This window comes from Myotis yumanensis, unplaced genomic scaffold (assembly GCF_028538775.1).
Source record: "Myotis yumanensis isolate MYYU_CA2020_CCGP unplaced genomic scaffold, mMyoYum1.0.hap1 SCAF_16, whole genome shotgun sequence".
Classification (NCBI taxonomy): Eukaryota; Metazoa; Chordata; class Mammalia; order Chiroptera; family Vespertilionidae; genus Myotis; species Myotis yumanensis.
In genome coordinates, this window is record NW_027223767.1 from 24,781,531 (window position 1) to 24,806,584 (window position 25,054).

General features: G+C 43.9%; 1 protein-coding gene across 2 annotated transcripts in view; it reads right to left on the bottom strand.

Moving 5' to 3' along the window:
- Positions 1-436: 436 nt before the first annotated feature.
- Positions 437-25,054, bottom strand: part of CA10 (carbonic anhydrase 10) — a 364,718-nt gene continuing 340,100 nt past the window's right edge. For both annotated transcript variants that reach the window (XM_070394374.1, XM_070394373.1), the window contains exons 6-10: positions 22,674-22,769; positions 19,009-19,081; positions 6,195-6,349; positions 3,854-4,028; positions 437-1,685 (exon numbers count right to left, since the gene is read on the bottom strand). In XM_070394374.1, the coding sequence (XP_070250475.1) occupies positions 1,663-1,685; positions 3,854-4,028; positions 6,195-6,349; positions 19,009-19,081; positions 22,674-22,769 (522 nt within the window). In that variant the 3' untranslated portion in view covers positions 437-1,662. The remainder of the gene's footprint in view (positions 1,686-3,853; positions 4,029-6,194; positions 6,350-19,008; positions 19,082-22,673; positions 22,770-25,054) is intronic.

A 25,054-nucleotide genomic window follows, 5' to 3' on the forward strand; every position in this document is an offset into this window, starting at 1 on the left:
GTAAAAAAAACCACACACACACCAAACGGACTCAGTATATATTTCAAATATGAATTTTCTGGCTATTGATTTCTTTTCATTGTCAATATACCTACTCACTTGGCTGAAGTTTGTCATACGCTTGTGAATGTTCCCATTTGCACAGACCCTGCATACCCGTGCTTTCCCTCTTGTGCTAAAAAGGAGAGGTGAAAGTTATTTTTAATCTGGCCACCGGAGGAACACTCAAGCCTTCCCTTCCAGCAGCTAAGCCTATATGTTTTCTCAACAGGGTGTTAATTACCTGGCTCTGGGAGTGACCGGACAGGCGGTTCTGGCGGCTCTGGCTGCCCTGCTGGCCACAATGCAATTGCTTGGGAACGTAGCAGGACTCCGGGGCCTCAGCGGGGAGCATCCTTTGATAAACTCAGGCATGGGTCCTGGGTAACTTGTTAAACACATTTATTGATTTCTTGACAGTAACCAAACACAGTGAGTGACCATTATAAACAAGGAAAGAAAGGCATTCGTTTGTACTTTGTGAGTTCCAGCTGCACCCGGAGAGAAAAGACACCCCTTCCCCAGGAATTTACAAGGCAAAGTGCATTCCTTCAAGGGAGCATCACAGGGGGCGGGGGATGGCAGTTTTAAAACGCAAGGAATCGGTAGCCTGCTAGCTCAGGCTGGAGCTCCCCTCGTATGAATGATGGAGCCACGGAGGGTAATTAAAGTTATACTTGCTTAGCAAATGCATTCCTGATTGCCACAAACTCAGTAAAAAACGGGCTGCAAATGAACAAAACACGTAGATGAAGGAACAAGTGAAACCAAAGAATGCAGCTGCATGGGGCCAGGGCTTAGCCTGTAAGGAGGGAGAACAGACCAAAGCCAGAAAAATAAAATTAAGTCGTTAAACCCATTTATTGAGCTGTTAACAATAACCAAACACAATGTATGACCTTTGGAAAACAAGAAACAGCAAATGGATCTGATCTTGGCAAATCCTACTACAGATATGTGACAAAGGGGAAATAATTCAATTTCTTTATAGTCTGCGGTGATATATATATACAATGTGTATCTCTTCAATGTCTGTCCTTTTTTTTTCTTTTTAAATTGTTGAGTAAACAGAAGAATCGGAATCTAGAAATAAGTGTCCTTGGCCACCTCTGTCCTGGCTCACCTGCCACCAGCACCCTCCAAGGATCCTAGGACACTATCTGAGATGACTCGATGCAAAGCACAAAGTCTGCTTGATGCTGTGAGAGCCATGTTTCCTCCTCTCTCTTTTGGAAGAATTCTGTATGTACAAAGGCTGAAAAGTCTCATTGGGTAGATTTATTAGTTCAGGAAAACAGTATCAAAATTGTAATCGGGTTAACTGGTTATTTTCTTCTAAGACCTCTTATGAATGAACCTTTTGTTTCTGAAAACTTGACTTCCCATCTTGAAGGCTGTGCATGTATGTGTGTAGATATGTTTGCAGGTGTGTGCGTATGTATGTGTGCGTGTGTGTCTTCTGCCATGGTTTTGCAGACACTTTTCATGAAGATGGGGCCAATCCAAAGAGTGAATGAGGCTTGAGAAAAGGGAAGGAGCGAGAAGAAAGAAGGGGACATTCCAGGTTACGTCAGTTCACAGTTGTAGATTTCACTGAGATGGAATTCTTCTTGGGCTAGTTCCCTACTTGAGGAGCCATTCATTTACTGGAAAGAGAGAGAAAGAAACACACACACACACACACACACACACACACGCACGCACACACACACAATGTGAAAACAAGGCATAGTTGAACTAGTTGGCACAGAATTTGGGGGACTTACTACAAAGGAGAAGGTCTGTAAATGCCTGCCTTCTTTTATGTATCCCTAGAACCAACCCCTCTACTCCCCCAGGAACCTCTATTCAAAATTATTGTCCCCATACCAGTCACATGCAGCTACCATAAATTTAAATTAATGAAAAATTAAATAAAAAATTTAGTTGCCTCACTCTACTAGTCACACTTCAACTGTTCAATAGCTACATGTGGCTAGTAGCTACCCTGTTGAACAATGCAGATATAGAACATGTTTATCATCACAGAAAGTTTTGCTCTAGACCACGGTTGGGCAAATGACAGCCAACAGGTCAAATCCAGCCCATATCAGTTTTTATAAATAAAGTTTTATTGGAATACAGCCACACCATTTATTTACATATTACCTATGGCCTCTTTCACACTATAACATCAGAGTGTGGCAGAAAATTCCACATTCAAATAGGTTTGTGAAATGCTATATATCCTATTGCTTCCTCTTGAAGACTGGCATAATTATTATCATTATAAAGGCCTGGAAAGTCTCCCAGTGATAAAATCTATTTAACCCTTTTTAAATCCAGATTTTCCAAACATAGTTGACAAACATCCCTTTTACTCAACTTGCTTTCTGAACATTATCGCTGTAGAGCATTTTGAGAACTAACCCTGCTGGTTCTTTCTCAGACAGGTCGATAATTCTACAATCAGTTCATACTAAGCCTTTTCAGATGCTGATTATTTAAACATAGATGTGATGAGATGAATTGTATACCCCCCAAATTCATAAACTAAAGTCCTAACCCCTAATACCTCAGAATGCAACCTTATTTGGAAATAAGGTAATTACAGATATAATTAGCTAACATGAGGTTACTGGGATGGGCCCTAATCCAGTATGACTGGTGTATGTCCCAAAAAGTCTACACCCTGCTGTAGACTGTATGTGCTGGATGGATGGGGTCATACCTGTCTGCATCACACTGTATCCTTGTCACCAAGCTAAGTGCCTGGCACATAGTAGATGCACAATAAATAAGGGTTGAATAAAGAGAAGGCTTAATCAATGGGGTGAGTATTTATTTGTCGGTAGCTCTGGCTTGAAGGGAACAGAAAATTATAGTTTTGGCACTCTACATGTGTCTGAGAAAAAAGAAAGAGGAAAATGTGGGGGAAGTAGGAGAGATGAAGTGGGGAGGGCCAAAGGCAGTGGTGGTAGCTGCTTCGAGAAGCTGTCTGGTAATATCTATAGCCCCATATTTGAGCAGCACTTTATTGCTACTAAGGGCCTCACCATCCAGGCTCTCGTTCATTCCTCACAACAAGTGGTGAGGTAGATAGTATAGGGATTATCATAAAAAAGTGAGGTCTACTGGGTAAATGATTTGACTGGGTTTGCATAGTTTGTTAGTGACAGAACCAGGTCCGGAACTTGGGTGTCCTGACTCTGGGTCAAAGGCGTCTCCACGACACCACTCTGCCTTCTTCCTTCCATGTTGAGTGCTGAGCACTATGATCAAACATATACTTAGTGTGCAGAAGGGAAGAGAGAGGGCTGGTATGGACCAGAGGGTTACAGGAGGTGGGAGTTGTTTTGAATATCTCCCATAGTAGGAATAATTGTCACTTCTAGGGACATAGCACCAGAAAAGGATGTATTGACACACATTACCTCCTTGTACCCCATTGCCCTGGCATCCAGAGCATTTGCTCACCTTTTAGTAGAAAGGGGCTCATCATGCACATAAATAAAAGCTTCAATGCTTCTAGCTGTCTGTTCTAACACATGACCTTGAACAAAATCAGCCTCTCTGGCTCTTCTGTACAATGGCAATGAAAAGGCTGTTTTGCCTGAACCAGAATCAAAACAGAGGAATTTAAAGTTTGACCTCTATCTCTAATATATAGGCTTTATCAACAGGAAAGCGCCATGCACATGGAAGGTGGTGGTCTATATTATAATTTATAATCACGATTCTGATAATGGGAGAAAACGCCAGGCCTTCAAGGACAGGTGTAAGCAGGAGGACTGAGTTCTGGCCTGGCCCAGTGCCCTCTGAGCCATGCACTCACCTCTATACTGAAGCTTCTGGGCCCGGTTGTTGGGACAGTCCTTCCCCTGTAAACTGAAGTTGATGTTGGTGCGGATACAGCGGTTGTTGAGGGGCTGGACGGGCCTGAAGTTGTCACTCATGCTCAGAAAGATCTGAGATGGCTGATTCTGGCTGAGCAGGCGTAAGGAATGCATCTGAGGAGAGAGAAACAGCTGTGAGATCCACCCATCCTCTTAAATACACCCGGGAAGAAGACTGTGTAGACTGGCCAAACCAGGCTAGGGCCATGTGAGCCCCTTGGAGACCCTGTGGATTCAGCTGAGCTGGGGGCCCACGGATGCTGCCATGTGTGGAGTGAGCTTCGCTTGTAGCTCAGTAGCTCATGGATGCCTCTGAACAAGTCGATGACTCTGTTTTATCCTCAAACACACTCTCTGTCAAAGGTGGAAATCCAACTAGCTGTCCTCCAGGGTCTCTTTCTCTTATAGCCCATGGTTCAATAATTCTCAACAATTCAGGGAATTATTCCCGCACATGGGCATTATCCAAACTACAGTGACTGGTCCAGGGGCCAGAGCGAAACTAAGCTGGATTAGTTTGGTTCCTTTTCTGTGAAGTCAAAGAGCTGGACTGAAGTGTTTGCAGCCAAGTTCCACCCCAGGACTGAGAAGCAAAGGAGTAGTTCTGAGCAGGAGAGAAGAATGAAGCGAACGGGTGGCAGGAAGCAGAAGAGAACAGAGATAAAGGGTATCTGGGGTTCTGACCCCAGCGAGTTCCTGACATCACTTTCTGATATTAAAGTCCTTAAGATGCCCAGTATCTCCTGAACAAACACTTTCTCTGAGTTTATCTGGAGGAGGTTGCTTGTCACTAAGAGTCCTAACCAATACAGGATCAGAAAGTTCAAACTGTTCACACTGTTTTTGGGCTGTAAGTATAGTTCATCCTTGAGCAATGTGGGGGTTAGGGGTACCGGCCTTCTGTGCAGTTGAAAATCTGCATATAACTTTTGACTTCCCCCCCAAACATAGTTGTTCCTTGGTATCCATCGGGGATTGCTTATAGTGACCCCCTCACCCCCCAGTGGATACCAAAATCCACTAATGCTCAAGTCCCCTGTATAAAATGGCATAGAACAATGCATAGAGTCAGCTCTCTGTATCCGTGGACTCCCAACCACAAGCATTTATTTAAAAAAATCTGCATATAGGTGGACAAGTTATTCAAAGGTCAACTGTACATATCCTGTAAAGGAGAATGGAGCCTGCCTCCTTGGCTCATCTTTCCTCTGAGCTGTCATAGGATCCCAGAATCAGAGCATGTCAGAGCTGGAACAGACTTGTGTAATTTACCCCCGCATCATAAAGAGCAGTATTTATTTCACAGGAGGGGGTGACAGCCCTAGGAGCACATAATGAGCGCATAATGAACCAAAGCTTGCCTCAGAGGCCAGAGCTCCTGGTTCCCGTCCAGTTCTGAAGGATCCAAGCCAGCGTTACGAGAAATACTATGAGATGTTCTGAAGAACTCCACATTCAAATATGTTTGTGAAATGCTACATAACCTATCGCTTCCTCTTGGTGACTGACATTATTATTATCATTTTAAAGGCCTGGGAAGTCTCTGAACAGTGAAATCTATTTAACTCTTTATTAATCCAGCATTTTCAAACAGATTTGACCATATCATCCATTTTGCTCACTTGCTTTCTGAACACTATTGCTGTAGAGCACTTTGGGAACTAACTCTGCTGTTCTTTCTCAGACAAATGGATGCTTCTACAATCAGTTCATGCCAAGCCTTTTTAGATGCTGATTCTTTCAATACAGGTGTGATTAATTGAATTGTGTACCCCCAAAATTCATAAGTTAAAGTCCTAATCCCCAATACCTCAGAATGCAACCTTATTTAGAAATAAGGTCATTTTGGATGTAATTAGCTAAGATGAGGTTACTGGGTGGCCCCTGATGCCATATGACTGGTGTCCTTATAAAAAAGGGGGGACTTGGACAAAGAGACACAGACATAGGGAGAACACCATGTGAAGATGAAGGCAGAGTGAGGGTGATGCTTCTACAAGTCAAGGAACGCCAAAGATTGCCAGAAAGCACCAGAAACCAGAGAAGAGGCATGCAACAGATTCTTCCTCACTCCCTCAGAAGGAACCAATCCTACTGACACCTCGATCTTGGATTTATAGCCTGTAGAACTGTGAGACAATACATTTCTGCTCCTTAAGCCACCAAGTTTGCAGTACTTTATTAAAGCATTTCTAGCCAACTAATACAATAGGTATTTCACAAACACAGCCAGTCTTCACATCATCTTCCTCATTCGCTAAAAAACACAGAGAAGCTCACCTGCATCCTTGTTATATAGACAGGCTTGTTCATTATTATCCAACTTGCCGTCTCATAGCAGGGTGGGATAGTCATCGACCCATCATAAGTAATGAAACTAGAGGTCTCTGGATACAGTTCTTCTATATTAAGTCCCTGTAGTAAATACGCATCATCTAGAGAAGGAAATAAGAAAGACTTAAGAATTAGGTTTCTTGAGAAAGTGCTGGTATTCCTGATTATTTTTTCCTTCTCCGATTCCAGAAGATTGCATCTGTCAGGATAGGCTGCAGTAACAAACAGTCCCCCAAATCTCAATCATTTCAAACATCAAAGGTTTATTTCTTGCTGACATACATGTCCATTCTAGGTTGGCTGAGGGCTTCCTCCATGTCATTGCTGTCTAAACTCTTAGGATAGGTGCCTTCTGGACCTTGGTGAGTTGCAATGATAGGAGGAGAAGCGCCCATCCCAGAAGTGGTGTATGTTACTCCTGTGCACATTTGGGTAGCCAAAAAAATCACACGCCCAAGGTTGACATCAGAGATGCGAGGAAGCACATTCTTCCTGCAGGATGCAACACTGAATATTGACGAGAAGAAATGTGGTCTATGACAGGGGTGGGCAACCTTTTTGTGAGTGCTTGCCAAAACCAGCAAAATCTCTGACTCAAAATTCTTCTGCGTGCCAACCCTAATTTTTTGAGAACATGTTATGCCTACTTGATATCTCTTAAGGTGTATGTATGTGAAGAACCTCGAAGAAATAATAAAATTCATTCGAGCGACAAAAACACAGTATATGATGATGAAAAATACATTTATTTTTTAATGTATACATGTACACTGATAGTCTGACAGAAAACTTTATGACTCCATTTGATATTATCAGTGGGACTTTTGCTGCCAAGAGAAACATAGAAATTTATTCCCCTTTCATTAGTACCAGTGGGCAAAGTGAGAGAGAAGGTTTCATTTTTATAGAGTGAAATTTTGAATAAGTAGGTGAGGCGGTTGTCTTGTCAACGAAAACCCGATGCATCTGAGGCTGAACCAAAACACTGGTCAGATCTAGGAAGGCAGGGAGAGTTAAGGCAGAGGCATAGAAATTGCTCTTCCCCTCTCTTGTCAATCCATGTCTATGGCCTTTAAGATAATTTGTTATGCAAAGTTATTTATTTATCTAAGATGTACCTACACTGAATTTATCTGAAAAATAAAAAGTCGGTATTAAGAAAAAAATTGTAAATGGAAGATTATAAGAGAGGGTTTTGTGTGCCAGCAAAAGTTACTGGCGTGCCATGTTTGGCACGCGTGCCAAGGGTTGCCCACCCCTGGTCTATGACAAGGACACAACGGAGAGCCAAATATTTGGTTATGGTCCCTGAGACCTGGGATCATAGTATTATAGTCACAATGAAATGCCCATTTGAAGGCTTCAGGTTCTGTGGAAAGGTTGCCTCGTCACCATTCTTGTTCCTGAACATTGCTTAATGAAAAGAACATTAAGAACTACTTTTAGAAAGAAAAGTAATCAGGCCAAATCCAGTCGCAAGACTGAAAAAGTTAAGTTCGACAACAGAGAGAGAGAGAGAGAGAGAGAGAGAGAGATTGGTCAAGCTGCATTTGGAGACCAACTCTAGGAGAAAGGACTTCCTTTGTCTTTCCATTTAAATGTTTCTGCCTTTCCATCAAAACATCAGAGATTCAGGACACGTTCAAGAGAGACACAGGGACTGGTACATGGCTGGGCTGGTCTGTACCCTGGCTCGAGTGATATGCTTCCATGACAAAGTCATGATGCCTAGAGCACACACTGACGTGATGGACCTTGGCAGTTCGATCAGGTGCCAACACAGCAAGCTCATGTGAGTGTCCATCACTTGGCTCTGTTTCTTGAGCCCCTTGTACGTGTCAGGCTGGGTGTCGGAGAGCAGGATGTAATTAAGTGAAGGCATCAAGGAGCAGCAGACACAGTGATGCGTATCTGCACTGAGTACATTGAGAAGCTGTCAGTTCTGCCTGGGGGTGGGACTCAGGAGAGGATTAGCTGAGAAGCTCACCTGCATTGCATCTTGAATGACAGGAGCTAATCAGTGTGTGGCTGGCAGGGGGGTGGCTGTCAAGGGCACTGTAGACAGTCATGCTGGAGAAAGAGCTAAGGACATACAGAGCAGTGCATACCCAGGGACAGCCAGCATGTAGATGAGATGCAGGGGGAAGGGTGTTGTGAGAAATGGGGCTGGAGGGTCAGCTGGGGCCACACCTGAAGGTCCTTCTCTGTGCTGCTGCGAGTTTGGGCTTCATCCCATAGGCAATGCAGAGCCACTGAAGGGTTTTAAGCAGGGGGGTAGCGTGATCAGATGTGCACTTAATGATGCTTGCTCTGACAGTGCTTTGGCTGAAGATTTACATATTGAATGAGAGAAGGAAGCATTTGGCACATCTTTATTAAAGGTCAATGTGATTTGTTTAACCAAGCTTGCCCTCGGAGCATATTGGGACTCAAGCATGCTGCCATTATTTTATTTTATTCCTGGTGGTGGGAATGAGGGGAGGAAGGAGGCAGTAGAATGAGGGGCATTCCAGGCATGACTGGAGGGGAAAAAAAAGAACATTTATGTTTCTTTGAAACCACAACCAGGCTGTGTTGCATTCACATTTGAGGGAAGGATTGGTGTGTGTGTGTGTGTGTGTGGTGGTGGTGGTGGGGGGCGGGGAGGTGCGGTGGGGGGCGGGGGAGAAAGGGGTAAAAGCACAATGAGGCATGTTCATGGATTTAACCCACAAAGCAAGGTAACAATGCTTCCAAAGCAGCGTAATGATGGTATTCCAGACTACCCACTGTGGTCCCACCAGGAGCTTCCTCTTTGTCCAAATCGCCTTCGAGAAATGCAACAGTCGTCAGAGAAGGTAGGCAGCTTCTGCCCTCCCACCACCCTCATTCACCAACTTTGTTCTTTCCACGAATCTCCCTAATTCTCATACTTTACCTTTTGCCCTATTTATTTCCTCACACTACAGAACTTGGAAAGACCCAGTGTGAAGAGTGTGAGCTCTGGACTCAGACCTGAGTGTGAGAGATGACTTTGCTGTTTACCATCCAAGCGACCATGGATATGCAGACAACTTCTGAGCCTGTTTCCACATCTGTAGTACGCAGATGGTTGGGATAGGCAGTGGACTGAATGTTTGTGTCCTCCCCACCCAAATTCATATGTTGAAGTCCTAACCCCCAATTGTGATGGTATTTGGAGGTAGGGCCTTTGGAAGGTGGAGCCCACATGAATGGGATTAGTGCCCTCATCAAAGCAACTCCAGAGAGCTCTCTCATCTTTTTCTACCATGTGAGGATGCAACAAGAATTCTGCAACCCAGGAGAGGTTTCTCACCAGATTCCTAACATGCTGGTGCCCTGATCTTGGACTTTTAGCCTCTAGAACTGTGTGAAGTGAATTTCTGTTGTGTATATGGTACTTTGTTATAGCACTCAGGACTGACGAAGACAGAGCACTTGCCTCACAGAGTTGTCTGAGGAACGAATGAGATCAAGTTTTCCAAGTACTTGGCACAGGGCCTGGTCCATGGAAAGCACTGAGCGATGCTGGGGAGCAATGATGTCACTCCTTCCTTCCTGGGCTGTTCTCACCCAGCTTCCCCAGGATAACCACTGCTTGGCCTTTCTGAGGCCTCCTGGCTGTCCCCAGCTGGGGTAGTGCCTTCCATTTCCACCATATTTGCTGAATTTGCTTGCCAATAGTTACTTACTGTCTCCACTAAGTTGTGAGTGAGCCTTTGGGAGAAGGGCTTCCATCTTTTATCTCTAATCCCAAGCCCCAGTATGGGGTCCACTGCGTAGTGGGTGCTCAACAAACATTGGTTGAATGGATGAATGAATGAATGAATAAATGAAATGGTTTCTGCCCAGCAGCTCCATCTGCTGGTGGTGCTGGTCATAAACTAAGGGAGGAAGAGGCAACATCATCTGCCAGATGATGGGAAAAATTCTCGGAGGCTCCAGTCTATACCATTAACTTAAGTATGTGCTGCCCAGCCCTCTCATTACATATCACATCCTAAGATATCAGGGTGAGACAGAGACTGTTGTCTTACCATGTTTCTACACCAAACATGCCCGAACCGCATATTTGCCTTGCTGAAATTAGTGTGCATTTAACATGCAATGCTTGTCTACTTCACTTACCATGTTGCCTCAAAGGCTGACACTCAATCAGTGTTCCCTCTTTTAGAAATTGGAATTTGAGAACTATAGGCTACCCTTTCATCTCTTCTTCTCTCCCCACAGAGACTTGCTTGGTGTATTTGGCAGGACACAGGCAATTCAACCCGAGCAAAGAACATGAGCACACCCAGCAGTTTTCAGCCCTAGTGTCAAGGAACACTGGGGCGCCTTCCACTGCTGACCAGGCCAAGAACTAATTATTATTACCCACAGGCGATCGCATCCATGCAGCAGCCCGCAGAAAAACTCAATCTGTGCATGTCAGTGTTATCCTCTGGGCATCGTAGACCAAAGGAGCCTAAGAACTAATGCACTGAAAGTGGCTTCTGGTCCTCAGGCTCTCACGGCTCTATTCATTAGTAAGAGTGGCAAAGATCTAGAGGTCAGAGTTGCTTATGAGCAGAGAGACACAAATGTGCGGTGTCTCCGAGGCCAGTGGGGTGATCATGCATGCCCCTGCTTGCTTTAAGGATATTTGCTGAGAAGAAGTGATGGCAGGAGTTCAAATAAATTTTCATGGATAGTTTTATAGAGGGGTTTTCTTTCTTTCTTCACTTATTTATTTCATCGATCTATCTACCTTACCTATCTATCACCTATCTGTCTATCATCATCACCATCTATCTATCTTAGGAGAATATAGCTTATATGGGACAAGCTCTGGACTTCAAGCAGGAGTCTTAATTCAAGTTTAAGTTCTAATTGTGTGCTTTGTCAATAACTTATTTTTCCTTCATGGCTAAGTATTGTAATCTCTTACTTGGGGGAAATATCCAGATTATTCTGAACATTACTAAAGTCTTTTTCAATTAAAAAAGAATTCTATAGACTTCAAAATGTCATTCAACAGAAACAATTTACATAGATACGTATCTTAAGTAGGTCAAATTTTTGGTATGACAATGTTGTAATTTTTCAGTATTGTCTACATCTTTGTAGTACAGGGAGACCCCTTGCATAATCAATAGGTATAAAATATTTATGCACAGCTCATAGCCCAGTGTTATTCTTCCAAATTACCGTAGGAGTTGGTGGCTGTACTTTTGATTTTATGACATGCTCTTGACAAGTCTATCATTTATGTTATGCTGAGTTCTTAGTCATTGACACAATTCCCAAGTTGACTTTTTTTCTTCTTCTTTTCCTAAGAGAAGCACCTATGATGAAAACACCTAGAAATGCACAGTGGGGGAATCTTGCCTTAGTCTGAGCAACAGTGCAGCCTCTGTTAAATGCATTGTGTTTACTGATGTGGACCACTGATGAGATTTAACATCACCTGCCTTCCAGATTATGAAGTTCCCATTCAAAGAAAATGATGCCAGCCCGGCCGGCATGGCTCAATGGTGGAGCATCAACCTATAAACCAGAAGGCCACATTTTGATTCCCGGTCGGGGCACATGCCTGGGTTGTGGGCTCGATCCCCAGTGTGGGGCGTGCAAGAGGCAGCCGATGAATGACGCTCTCTCATCATTGATGTTTGTATCTTCCTCTCCCTCTCCCTTCCTCTCTGAAATCAATAAAATTATACGTAAACAAAATAAAAACCCCCAAAGAGAACGATGCCAATGAAAAAGATTTGGCAGTCCCAGAGATCAATAGTGGACTCCCTTCTGATCAGTGTGGAACTATTTGGCAATTTTCTCATATGGAATGACAGTTACTCTTGTAATCTGAGGCACATTCAACTGAAATGAAAAAAGGCAATTACTAAAGCATAACGTAATATGATTTTTTTTTGTTCTACACAAACAACAAATGAAAGAAAGAGCCTCTGAGAATTGGATTCATGGAGGTAAGCTGCTCCTTCTCCGTTCCTCACCGACTTGAGTTACTACTTAGATTGCAACACGAATGGGTGTGTTGCATTTCGTATTCTGCGAAAACCTTCCCAAAGCTGTTCTTTGAAATGAAAGTACAAGTTCAATTAAGTACCGAGGAAGGCACGAGGAACAATATGCTTAAATTCTCTGGTGACATTTCATCACATTTAACATCCTGTCCCTCTGAGGAGCGGGAAAAAACACTTCCCGAGGAACTAAGACATATAAGGCGGTGACAAGCTGGTCTCCCCTTGCCTAAACATTCATCTTTTAGCTGGGTTGGGGTTGGGGGCTAAAGCAAAGTTAAAAACAGGCAAGACTGAAAAAGATGTTTTAAGGGACTTGTATGGTGTGTCAAAACACCATGCTTAAAAATCTCTCCTCTAAACGCCTTCAGTCCTGTCTTCATTTCCTTGTTGAAAATACATTAAGACAACAGCCAGGCACTTTCAAATTTGGGATCTGTGATCTTCTGGATTCTTTTTGGACTAAAGTTCACCATTGTATTTACAGTACTGTGTATGAAGTGAATGGAGAGTGTGTAACTGAATGAGAATGAAGCTACCAAAATGCTATACTGTCCTAGGACATTGGAATAGTTCATTTATACGTAATGTCCTAATAATGACTCCCTCTTACCCACTTAAGAAGGCTCTTTGCACTCCATTAGTCACTAATTTCACCACTTTAAAATGCCATAAAATTAAGAAAAAATGCTAGCTTGATGAAGTCACGTGGATATTAAAACGATAGGAATGTTACGTTTTACATAATTGGGGCACTGTGCCTGCTAATTAATTAACACAAGGAAAACGGAGGGATACGGGCATCTTTCCAAAATACCACATTAAAAAAATTACAATACTTTGAGTAAATGACCAATATCTCCTCCAGAAAATCCATTCAGGCAGTCTACTTTTCAATGTCATGATTTCAGTCTTGACCCCCAATCTGTTGAAGGGGAATTTAACTTTAATAAAATGGATTTCATTCAGAAGGCTGTCTAAATTCAGCCTGCAATTAATTCAGGCTGGTCTTTCCCATTGTTGGTCCGGGTTAGGGAGAGTGTTTTGTAAGATTTGCTCAGATATATGAAATCCAAACTTCCAAGGAAAGTGGCAGATCCTCACTAGGCCATTACCATCGACTGCATGGGTTCACCCATGGGAACTGTGAACTTGAAACTTCATTTAGAGCAGGGGTCCTCAAACTTTTTAAACAGGGGGCCAGTCCACTGTCCCTCAGACCATTGGAGGGCTGGACTAAAGTTTTAAAAAAAAACTATGAACAAATTCCTATGCACACTGCACATATCTTATTTTGAAGTAAAAAAACAAAACGGGAACAAATACAATTTTGTATTTGCGTGTGGCCCGCGGGCCGTAGTTTGAGGACCCCTGAATTTTAGAGTGATCAAGTTATTGTCTGTGTGCCCTGTATTGTGTTTATGTTAAACATATTTTTTAGTTGGCATCATAGTGACCCTACCTCTCACTCTTCAGGAAGCTGGCTTTAATGACCATGCAGTTTAGGACAATTTAGAAACATACAAAATTATGCACTTATACTAGTCATTATCCAGGCAGTTGACTCATGACCTTGCTTAATCCTCACCCCAACCTTCTCAATATCAGTATTAATATACTCATTTTACCAATGATGAAATTGTTATCTCAGAGATGTTAAGAAACTTGCCTGAAGCCACACAGCAATGGAAATGGTAGAGCTAGGAGCCTAAGTCTGCTAGTTTCATCTCTCTTCAGTAGAACACATCCTATATAATAAAAGCCTAATATGCTAAGTGTCTGGTCGTCCAGTCATCTGGTCATCCAGTCATCCGTTCAACCAATCAGAGTGTAATATGCTAATGATATGCTAAAGCCGCTCAACTGCTCACTATGACGTGCACTGACCACCAGGGGGCAGACGCTCAATGCAGGAGCTGCCCCCTGGTTGTCAGTGTGCTCCCACAGGGGGAGCGCTGCTCAGCCAGAAGCCAGCTCATGGCTGGCGAGTGCAGCCATCTCAGTAGCAGCGCTAAGGATGTCTGACTACCAGCTTAGGCCTGCTCCCTGTGGGGAGTAAGCCGTCAGTAGGACATCCCCCAAGGGCTCCCGGACTGTGAGAGGGCACAGGCCGGGCTGAGGGATCCCCTCTCAAGTGAACAAATTTCATGCACCGGGCCTCTAGTTTTTCTCATAAGTATGGTGACTTTCACCAGCTTATACCTGGCTTCTAAAATTCCCAGTTCTTTGACAAGATTCTCCTTCTTTCCTCTTTTTTTTTTTTTTTTTTTATGGATTGCCTGGCATTCATTTTCTTAACTGGCTCAAGAGGATGATTTTGCACAATTCCTTTTTCACTCCTACTCATTTAATCTATGATGAAACTAAGCAAATGGACGGTGTCCCTATTGGCTACCATTTCGTGGTGACTTCACCGCATGCTTCCGTGGTGTTCTAGCCTCCTCACACCTCCTCAGCCAGCTGATGAGACAGACACACAAGAGCCTCTTTGAGGGTGGGATTTAAAAGATATTTTTAGAAATGATTTGCAATCCCTAGTCATGAGGATTTGAGCTGCTCTTTTAAAAGTGAGGACATGTCCGCCTCTTTTCTCTATCTATTCCCACTCCCATGATTTCACCCAGTTAAAATGCCATCTGGAGCCCAATGATTTTCACATTTATATCTTCAGTTCTGTCTCCTGAAATCTAGACTCATATATTCAACTGCCTACTCCATAGCTCTTATCGGTAGACATCTCAAGCATAACATGCTTGAAACTTCTAGTTCCCTTCCCACTCACTACTCATATGTTTCATCAACAGTCTTCCCATCTCACTTGATGGAAACATCTTCCTCCCAGTTGCTCAGCCTAAAAACCTTAGTCATCCTTGACTCTTCTTGTTCATATCACACATCTGATCTATCAAGAAATGTCTTCAAAATATACCCAATCATTTCTTTCCACCTCCTCCACATTAGCCTGGTCACGATCTACAATGTCTCATCATTTGGATTGCTGCAATCATCTCCCAACATTTCTCCTTGCTCCTCTCTAGTCTATTCCCAATCAGGCAAACAGAGTGATCCCTTTGTCAGCAGATCATGTCACTCTCTGCTCAGAGTCTTAGGTTGACTTCTCATTACAATGGTCTCCAAGGGAAGGCTGATGAGGAAGACAGACCTCATAACTTACGTGGTTACTACATGTGACAATAATGGCAGTGCCACTATGTCATTCAGTATGACACTGATTTCCACTGGTTGTTCCATGCCAGTGGACAGCAGGAGTTGCAGAGAGCTTAGGATGGTATGAGCTGGAACTTTCAAAGTTCCCCCAAGTTCTCTGTTAGCTTATGCCCCTTCCAAGTGGAAACAAATGCAAAAAGCAAAGAGACAGCTCTTCAAACTGAACCCAAGTTTGAATTAAGAGAAAAACCCCCATGCATTTCATGGAATGTGAAAGAATCAGCATTGTAGTTACTTTGAAAGCAGAGTATTCTGAGTGGTGCCCCTGAGCAGGTGGCGTTGTCTCCATCTTGACTGGAATTCATGGGCTGACGCCAGCATCACCTGCTGCCTCCTGCTGAGTCTCTGGAGAGACTTTCAGGCTTGTGTTTCCCACCCACCAGCTGTGTCCTAGTGAATGACTTGTTTCAGACACTCCCCTGCTTGCTGCACAGGCTGGCTGCCTCAGGGAGTTTAGCTGGAGGGAAGAGTGCTGGCGCTTTCCTGCTGAGCAAATCAATCCCTGAAGCCAGAGTTCACGGCATAGCATGTCTAGGCCATTCCCATGGGTCAGGCCATCATTATCCCTGGGGTGCCAACCTTCAGGTGCATGATAAATGTGCTACTGGGAACATCTCCATTATCCCCCAATGAATGTTGGAGCACCAAATACCTGTGATTAGGGGGCTTGACGCAGTTACCTCTCCCCATGGGTCTCTTTATCTTCCTTAGTTCTACTTTCTTTTCCCTTGGCTCTGACAGCTAGATTATGAAGGACAGAGGAGGAGGGGCTCCTGCTCTCTTCTATTTGCATTTCTAGAAGGGAGTCTGGAGAGGTGCTGAGGGCATTTCTTCAAATACATCTTCTGCATACATTCCTCAGCCTGGAATCAAGACCATTCAAGATCTGGCTCCCAACCATCCTTCCTGCCACTCACTCCCTGTCACTGCTATGTCAGGGGGCCTTCATTCCTCCATTAATTCAGATCATCACCAATGTTTATAGGGTTTACTGTTAGATGAAGAGCTGATGAGGACAGAGATCCTCCCTTTGAACTCTTCATCGTCTTTTTAAAATATACATTTTTTATTGATTTCAGAGAGGAAGGAAGAGAGAGAGAGAGAGAGAGAGAGAGAGAGAGAGAGAGAGAGAAATGAGGAGAGAGAATCATTGATCGGTTGCCTCCTGCATGCCCCACATTGGGGATGGAGTCCACAACCCGGGCATATGCCCTGACTAGGAATTGATCTATGACCTCTTGGTTCATAGGTCCATCCTCAACCACTGAGCCACGCCGGCTGGGCTTCATCATCCTTTTAATGCTGTCTTTGCTGCAGATGCTGCTCTTACGGCTTAGAATGTGCCGCCTTCCTCCATTCTCCCCCCACCTTTCCCCCACCCACTCTCTCTCTTCCTCCCTCTCTTTTTTTTTTTTTATATATTTTATTGATTTTTTTTACAGAGAGGAAGGGAGAGAGAGATAGAGAGTTAGAAACATCGATGAGAGAGAAACATCGACCAGCTGCCTCCTGCACATCTCCCACGGGGGATGTGCCCGCAACCCAGGCACATGCCCCTGACCGGAATCGAACCTGGGACCCTTCAGTCCGCAGGCCGACGCTCTATCCACTGAGCCAAACCGGCTTTGGCATCTTCCTCCCTCTCTTTCCTTCTCTTTTCTCTTTCCCCAGCAAATAGTTATTCATCTATTCAGTCCTTATTTGAATGGCGCCTGCTTTGTGCAACCTTGCCATGTAATTCTGCGCAGATCTTCTACGATTTGAAAACATTCTTTTCATATTTTTAACACTGACCTTGCTACACAAATCTTTATCAGACACTATGAGAGTCTGTCTCCCCAACTAAATAGTGAAGACCTTGTGGACAGACATGTCCTTTATATATTTTTTTCAGACATGTCCTTTATATTGATCTCTCTATATCTTGGCACTCAGGAGCCACTCCATAGATATGTGCGGAGTGAGTGAGTGAACAAATGAATCAAGGTCTTGGGTTTTAACATCACTTTGCACGTCAGCTATTGCCAATTTGTGTCCTTCTCAGTTCCGGCAGACCGGATGGGGGTGGCAGTCAGCAGGGATGCCTCATCTGAAGCAGAAGTCTCCCTCAGCCATGAAACAGCCATCCATCATGGGTCCCAACAAGACCCGACACCTTGGCTCTCCAGTCCCTATTTGTACCTGAATCGATACACCTTCCCATAGCGCACACCCACATGGATACTTTCTTCTTCAGCTGCAGCCACATCGCTCAAAATTAATCAGACCAGTGCCGGGGGTGGGGCGGGGAGGAAAGTCTCACTAATGATTGATTCTGCAGCTGGCAATCTGTTAGATTGTGTGTTGGGGCTTAATGTGTGATTTCACGGTTTTTCACGGTCTCTAAACTGCAAATTCAAGATTATTGGAAAACATTTTATTTAATTTTCATGCTTTTTTAATCAAAAAAGTTAAAAGACTAATAAAATCTTTTATGGGCAGTTATCAAATGTGCTATTTCCACACAAATCAGCAACCCCTTCCTTAGCTTAGAGAGGACTCCACCGGGGTACTGATGAGGTAGGGGGGGGATGGCTATGGAGACAACATCATTCATTCTTCTAGGTGATGTCCAAGGGGAAGTGGCGTGTTAGAATGTTTGCATGCTGCTTTTAACTTCTGTGAAAATCATTATTTACCTATTGCTTGATTCAGAATCCCAGAAGGGCCTCAGACACCTGAAATTCAACTTCTTCACTTTAGTGATGAGGAAACAGACTCAAAATGAGAAAGCTCCTTGCTTCAGGACAAAGTCAGGATTTAATCCCGCTTCAGGTAAGATATATATTTTTGTCTGGACTTCTTTCATCTCTTGATGTGCACTATTTCATATAAGTTTTCCCAAATCCAGCAATTTCTGTGGACAACAGTAGCACCATTTCCCTCTTCTCCTTCCAATGCTGTACTGTTCTCTCTTTTCTGCATAAAGATTCTAGGGACTGAACACCCTGGAAACCCAAGGGAACTGGACAGAGTCCTCTAGCTCAGTGGGTCATACATGAGAAGAAGAAAGAGGCCAGCTGGCCTCTACCTGAAAGGGAGACCCAGCGACACAGAGAGGGAGACTCGGTCCCACTGTCGGGCTCTGTAAGCGCTGAGGTTGGATGCAAACTACCATGTGAATGCTTTTTCCATCACAGAATTGGTGAAGCCCCAAATATGACTAGCTGCCGTGCTGTAGTTTGTCAGCTAATAGAGTGCCCCGGTTCATTATCAATCCATGGGTTAACGATGACCATCTTCATAATAATAATTATTGCCTTAGACAGGTGTGGATGACAAAGACCCTCCAGGGAATTTTTATTGAAATGGGCTGTTTCGTAGCCAACTGTGACTCTCCAGAGTCACTTTCTACAGAACCCAAGGATCATGAAGCTAAAAAGGGCCCTTGGAGATCATCGATTCTGGCTTTCTGTCTTCAGACGGAACTAACCTTTATAGAATAGCTGTTGTATAAGAAATGGAACCAAACTTACTTTTATATGTTATTCTTGTGATAGTATCTCTGTTGAGCATTCGATTAAGAAATGGGTTTGATGAATCAGAAACCTAGGGTAGAAAAGAAAAGTTTAATGATTGGATAGTGCTATCTCAGGATAAACATTGCTTCCATGAATTCACTTGTTCATTCACATTTCTTGAGTGCCTACCATATGCCAATCACTATGACGGCTGAAAATTCAGGGATAAAATATACTCTATTTCTCAGAAACCCCAGTCTAGAGAAAGAAGACAGATAAGTAAATAAATGGCTATAATATTGTATGAACAGTGCTAGGAGAGAATCACCCAACCTGGGGAATCTGGGGAGCTAAAATCTGAACTGAGTCTTGAAGGATGGGTAGAAATTAACAAAATGCTTTGGTGGTAAAGTGTGGAAACAAGGAAGGGCAAGGAAACACATTACTTACAGAGGACCTGTTCATACATGGACATGGGAGAACTAGCCATGTTAAAGCATGTACTTCGGTGTAGACGGAGCTGAGAGTATGGGAGGTGAAGCTAGAGGGTAGGCAAAGGCTAGCTCATGCCAGGTTTTGAAAATCATGTTAGAGAATTTAAACTAGGAATGGGGAACCATCAAAGGGTTTTAAGCAAGAGTCAGGGAGTGACATGTTAGGAAGGAGATAGTAATCTAAGTAGAGAGTGAGAAAGAGTACACAGAACAGAGGAGTCAGGAGATGAAAGCAAATCTCTAAGAGTAATAGAGAACCTTATTATGTAACTGCTCTTTATTGCATAAGTTGAATATATCATACACTATGCCATTCAATCATCCATCCATGCATAATCCATTCATCCATCTATCCAGGCACCCATCCATCCATGTATCCATCCATGCAACCATCCATGCATCTATGTATCCATCTGTTCATCCATCCATCCATCCATCCATCCATCCAACCATCTATGCATCTATGCATTCACATATTCAATAAAAATTTACCAAGCATCCATTATGGGCCAAACATTGTACCAGATGTTTAGGGATCAGTTGCCCATGCCTTTAGGTCTCCAAATTCCTTCTTTGGGAGAAAAAGTAAGGTTCAAGGAGCTTGATCCAGGGGACCACCATTTGGACACTGTTTTCTTAGCACCCACTTTTTACTCAGTTTTTCCGAGGTGCACTGTTCATCCTAATAGTTTATCTCCTACCTCACTTGGCTCAGCTCTGCTCTGTAATTTACGCCTCAGCTACTAATCGGATGTTGTGACACATCAACATTTTAAATCTGCTTTATTCTGAGGGTTGGAAAAATTCAGCAGGTGATTATTATTATTAGATAAACAACAGGTAATTTGTAGTTTGGAAATAGCACAGACTGTTTATTTTCCCGCCATCTGTCTCTCATTTCCCACTGTTCCTGGGTGTGTTGTGTTGAGACACACACCAAAGGAAGCTTGGTGAGTGACAGTGCTCAATGGTGTGTGTAAAAGTCCGCTCACAAACAGAAGAAAGTCCCCATTTAGACACTGCTGTACCCCAGAAGCGTTAGGACCAAACCCAACTGCTGCTTTGCCATCCTCTGTGGCCATTTAAAAGATAGCCTGAAGCCACCGGCTGGGCGGATGCACCCTCTGAAGGAGGAGAGCCAAACTGTGATGTCATGGCGGGAAAGGAATGTGCCATGGCCCACAGTCAGGCGCAGGGGCTCCTGGTACCTGGTGAGTCTGGGTAGTGCTAACATTGGGACTGGGCCCTTTTGAGCTGATTAAAAGTAACTGAAAAATTTCCAAAGTGCACACAGATGATTTGTGGGCTCTAGTGTGTTGGCTGCGTGGGTGAGAGGATAAAATATGTACTTGGTATAAGTGAGCTTAAGTGGGAAGTTAATGGTGTGTGATTGAGTAGCAATTACAGCCAAATCTCAGCTCCCTGTGGTCACGGGAAGGATGGGGGATGAGGAGGGGACGGAGATAAGTAAAACCCACAGATAAACAAGGCTCTTATTTTTAGCCAACAACTCCAACCCTTCTACGGCTCAGCTTTTGGGCACAGTGACATCTCTAGGGCTCAGCTGACCTAGATGTGGGGCCTCTCATTTTCGTTCCTGCCTACCCTGCAGGGAGCTGGGAAGGGGAGGTGGAAAGATCAGAAGGAGGGGAGGCCTAGTAACGTTGCGTGCCCTTAGAGACCGAGGGCTTTATTTCTATTTCGAGCGCCTAGCACAGGGCTGGCCCCTGTCCCACACTCGATCCGTGCATTGGGGCGAGTGAATGACTAGTCCCAGCTGGGATAACTCATGGAACATCTGGAAGTTGATTATAATGAACGAAGATAGGGATGCTGTGGCTTACTTTGAAGTCTAACCAGAAAGCTTCAGGTTTGCTCAGGGGAAGAATGGAAGCACCCTAAGGGCCAAACTGGCCCGAACAGACACAGGAGCTAGCGCCCCTCTTTCACTGACCTCAGGGTCCGGAGCCCAAGTTCCTCCCAACACCCCACAGTGAGGCAGCCAGGACTTGCATCAGTAATCTCGGTGGATCTTAGACATAACGCAAAGGGTGGTGTGTGTGCCCAAGAAACCCAGAGCTGGCCATTTTACATCCATGAGATTGATGAAGGACCAAAGGCTTTTCAGCAGGGGCTAGGGAGTAGTTTGCTGTCAATCACCCAGGAAGGGAGGGAGAGGAATTAAGGGGGAGGCATGGAGTCTTGAGAGGGAGGACCAGAGGGTGATGCTTTCAGGGGGTGTGAGGGAGTGGTACCTGGGGCACCCCCATGCCCATTCTTCTGAGCAATGCTATGTACTCACCAGAACTCTGTTCAGAGCCCAGAGTAGCAAACAATGAATCATCTTCATCAGATTCCCAGTTCAGATTGGGGCACCTCCTCTAACGATCCGGCCAAAACTTCCCAAGGGGTTGGCCCAGTGACGGCCAACTTTTGGAAATGCCACACATTGCTTCCCCCCCCCCCTCCCCCCAAATGAAAAGACAATTTCTTTTTTTTCTTTCTTCCTTTAAATTTGCATACCTGTTTTCTCTCTCCATCTGTCAAAAATGTTCATGGTAATTACCTTTTAACAAATTAGAACTGGCTTGGTAGGAGATTTGTTGTTGTTGTTGACTGCTAGGAGGATGTGGCACCTCCCGAGAGTGTCAGAAAGTCAGCACTGGTGATCTTTGCTTAGTTTTCTTCAGGGGATGCTTATGAGGGAGGGAGGGAGGGAGGGCGGGAGAAAGGAAGGGAGGGAGGAAGATGATGTCCAGAGCTATAGTGGGGAAACTGGAGGGAGCTGTTTAGTGCAGCGCCCAAGGGGAGGGACATCTCACATGCATCTCTTTTTTCAAAGGATGGGCAGGGCTTTAACCCTGTGGGGTGTCAGTGAGCTACCCCTTCCCCTCCTATTACTTGGTTCTGATTTTTCTGCATAACGTGGGACCTGGATCCAGCACTGTTTTTGTTCTCTAGGACAGGCCCCGGGGCTGTGAAATGGAACCCATCATGTTGTGTCTCGCTGAGAGGGATCTCATTCTTCATAAATCTCATGGATGTCAAATCACCACTCTGCAGGTTTTCTTGGGCACACACACCACCCATTGTGCTAGGTCTAACATCCAGCAGGACCGTGGAAAGATATCCTGATTGCGGTGGGAATGGCAAGAGGAGAAGAATAAAGGAATGCAAGACACTTACTTTTATAAATATAGAAACTACCACCAATCCATTTGGGCTCTTTGCAGCTTCTGTGACATTTGTATACAACTCATGGTTATAGTGGATGAGCTGCACCTGGAAGGAGGGAGAAACAATAATGAGAACAACAGTGGAGCATTAAAATGTGTGAGGCACAGCCTATCCCCCCAACATAAGGGTAAACTGTAAAGTATATTGTAGAACAACTGGAAAGACAATATTGTAACTGAAGGGATTTCGAGGAGGTGTGTGTGGGTAAAATGCATGCACACACACACATATGCACACACATACAAAAACACCCATCCATATTTGCAAATGTTTTCTGGTAACAATCATGCTTTCCATCAGCTCACTGCCCATCTGGCTCTGGCTCCATCTCAGGACATTTCCCCTAAAGTGCGTATAAAGTGAATTTCCCATATTAGGAGCGGAACTGCCCTGCAGGGGCCCACGTCCTGCACCGACAGCTGCCACTGGCAGCGAGTAAATCCTCCTCAGGCTGCTGGGCGAGCAGGGAGCTGCCAGGTCCTGAAGGAGACAGAGCTGATGGCTTAGGCTCCCAATGCACCAGCCATCCCAGGTCATCTGACTGTGCAGGACTCAACTTCTTCGTGCTTCCGAGAAGATCAGCAATGTGCCTGTTGGGACCTTGTGCAACAGCTGTCTGGGGGCAAAAGGAGTTCTGGGACTGTGTTCCAGCAAAACAGGTTTCCCTCTGTTAACTAATATTTTTTTAAACCTCTTCTTTAAAAAATTGTGTAACACAGTATACATATATAGTCACATGAATTGCCCCCCGCCCCCCAATTTTGAGCCACATGACTAATACCCCACCTCCGTGGGACTCACTCCGTGGGTATGATGATCTCTCCTTGGACTCATCTTAGGGCTGTGGTTTTATTTTTTTAACATTTTTTTGTTAATCCTCACCCAAGGATATTTTTCCATTGACTTTTTAGGGAGAGTGGAGGAGAGAGGGAAAGACAGAGAGAAACATCAATGTGAGAGAAATACATCGATTGGTTGCCTCCTGCATAAGCCCCAAACAGGGCCCGGGCCAGGGAGGAGCCTGCAACCGACGTACATGCCCTTGACCAGAATCGAACTTGGGACCCTTTGGTCTGCAGGCCGACACTCTATCTACTGAGCCAAACTGTCTAGGGCAGGGCTGTGGTTTTAAAATAGATTTTTGAACAGTACAGAAGTATAATTTTTATAACAAAATAAAAAATAGAGAAGAAAAAAAGTGATAGGCCCCCTCCTCTACCTTTGTCTAATCCTAACTCAAACAATATGACTTTTAACAGTTTAGAATTTATTTTTATAGATTTTTGTGTGCTTTTAAATTACACATACATACACCTGTAGAGCTTAAAATATTTGGGTAAATTCCTAGAAATGTATAACCTACCTAGACTGAGTCAAGAAAAAATAGAATCGTGAACAAACGAAGACAAATATGGAGATTGAAGTAGTCATTACAAAAACTTCCAATAAAGAAAAGATGGACCAGATAGCTCCATAGGTGACTTTTACCAAACATTCAAAGAAGAATTCATACCAATCTTCCTTAAACTATTAAAAAAAAAATAGAAGAAGAGGGAACACTTCCAAACTCATTTTATGAGGCCAGCATCATCCTGATATCAAAGCCAGACAAAGACACTTCAAGAAAAGAAAACTATAGGCCAACATCCCTAATGAACACTGACACAACAATCTTCAATAAAATACTAGCAAGCCAAATTCAACAGCACATTAAAAGGATTATACACCATGGCCAAGTGGGATTTATTCCTGGGATGCAAGGATGGTTCAATATATACAAAACAATGTGATACACCATATTAACAGAATAATGATAAAAAAATACATAACCTCAAAAATCATTTGACAAAACTCACTATTTATTCACGATAAAAACTATTTTAAAAAGGCACAGAGGAACTTAACACGATAAAGGTAATACCTGAAAAACCCACAGCTACCATCATAATCAATGGGGAAGAACTGAAAAAGTTTCCTCTAAGATCCAGTACAAGGCAAGGATACCCACTGTTGCCACTTCTATTCAATAAAGTCCTAGAAGTCACAGCCAGAAAAATTAGACCAGAAAACAAAATAAAAGGCATCCAAATTGGGGGGAAAGAAGCAAAATTATCCAGAAGACTCCAGAAGGCAGCGTGGCCATGGCCACACTTCTGGTTCCCACGTCAGAATACAACTTTGGCATCAAAGGCAAGACGGAAAGATGCTTGAGGACTTGCACCAGTTCAAGCATCACTAGCTGGGCTTCACTGTGAGAAGGTGCTGCTTCCCCTCCACCCATCTCCCAGGTCTTTGTCGGGGCAACCACACTGCCTGTAGCTGTTGCCTTG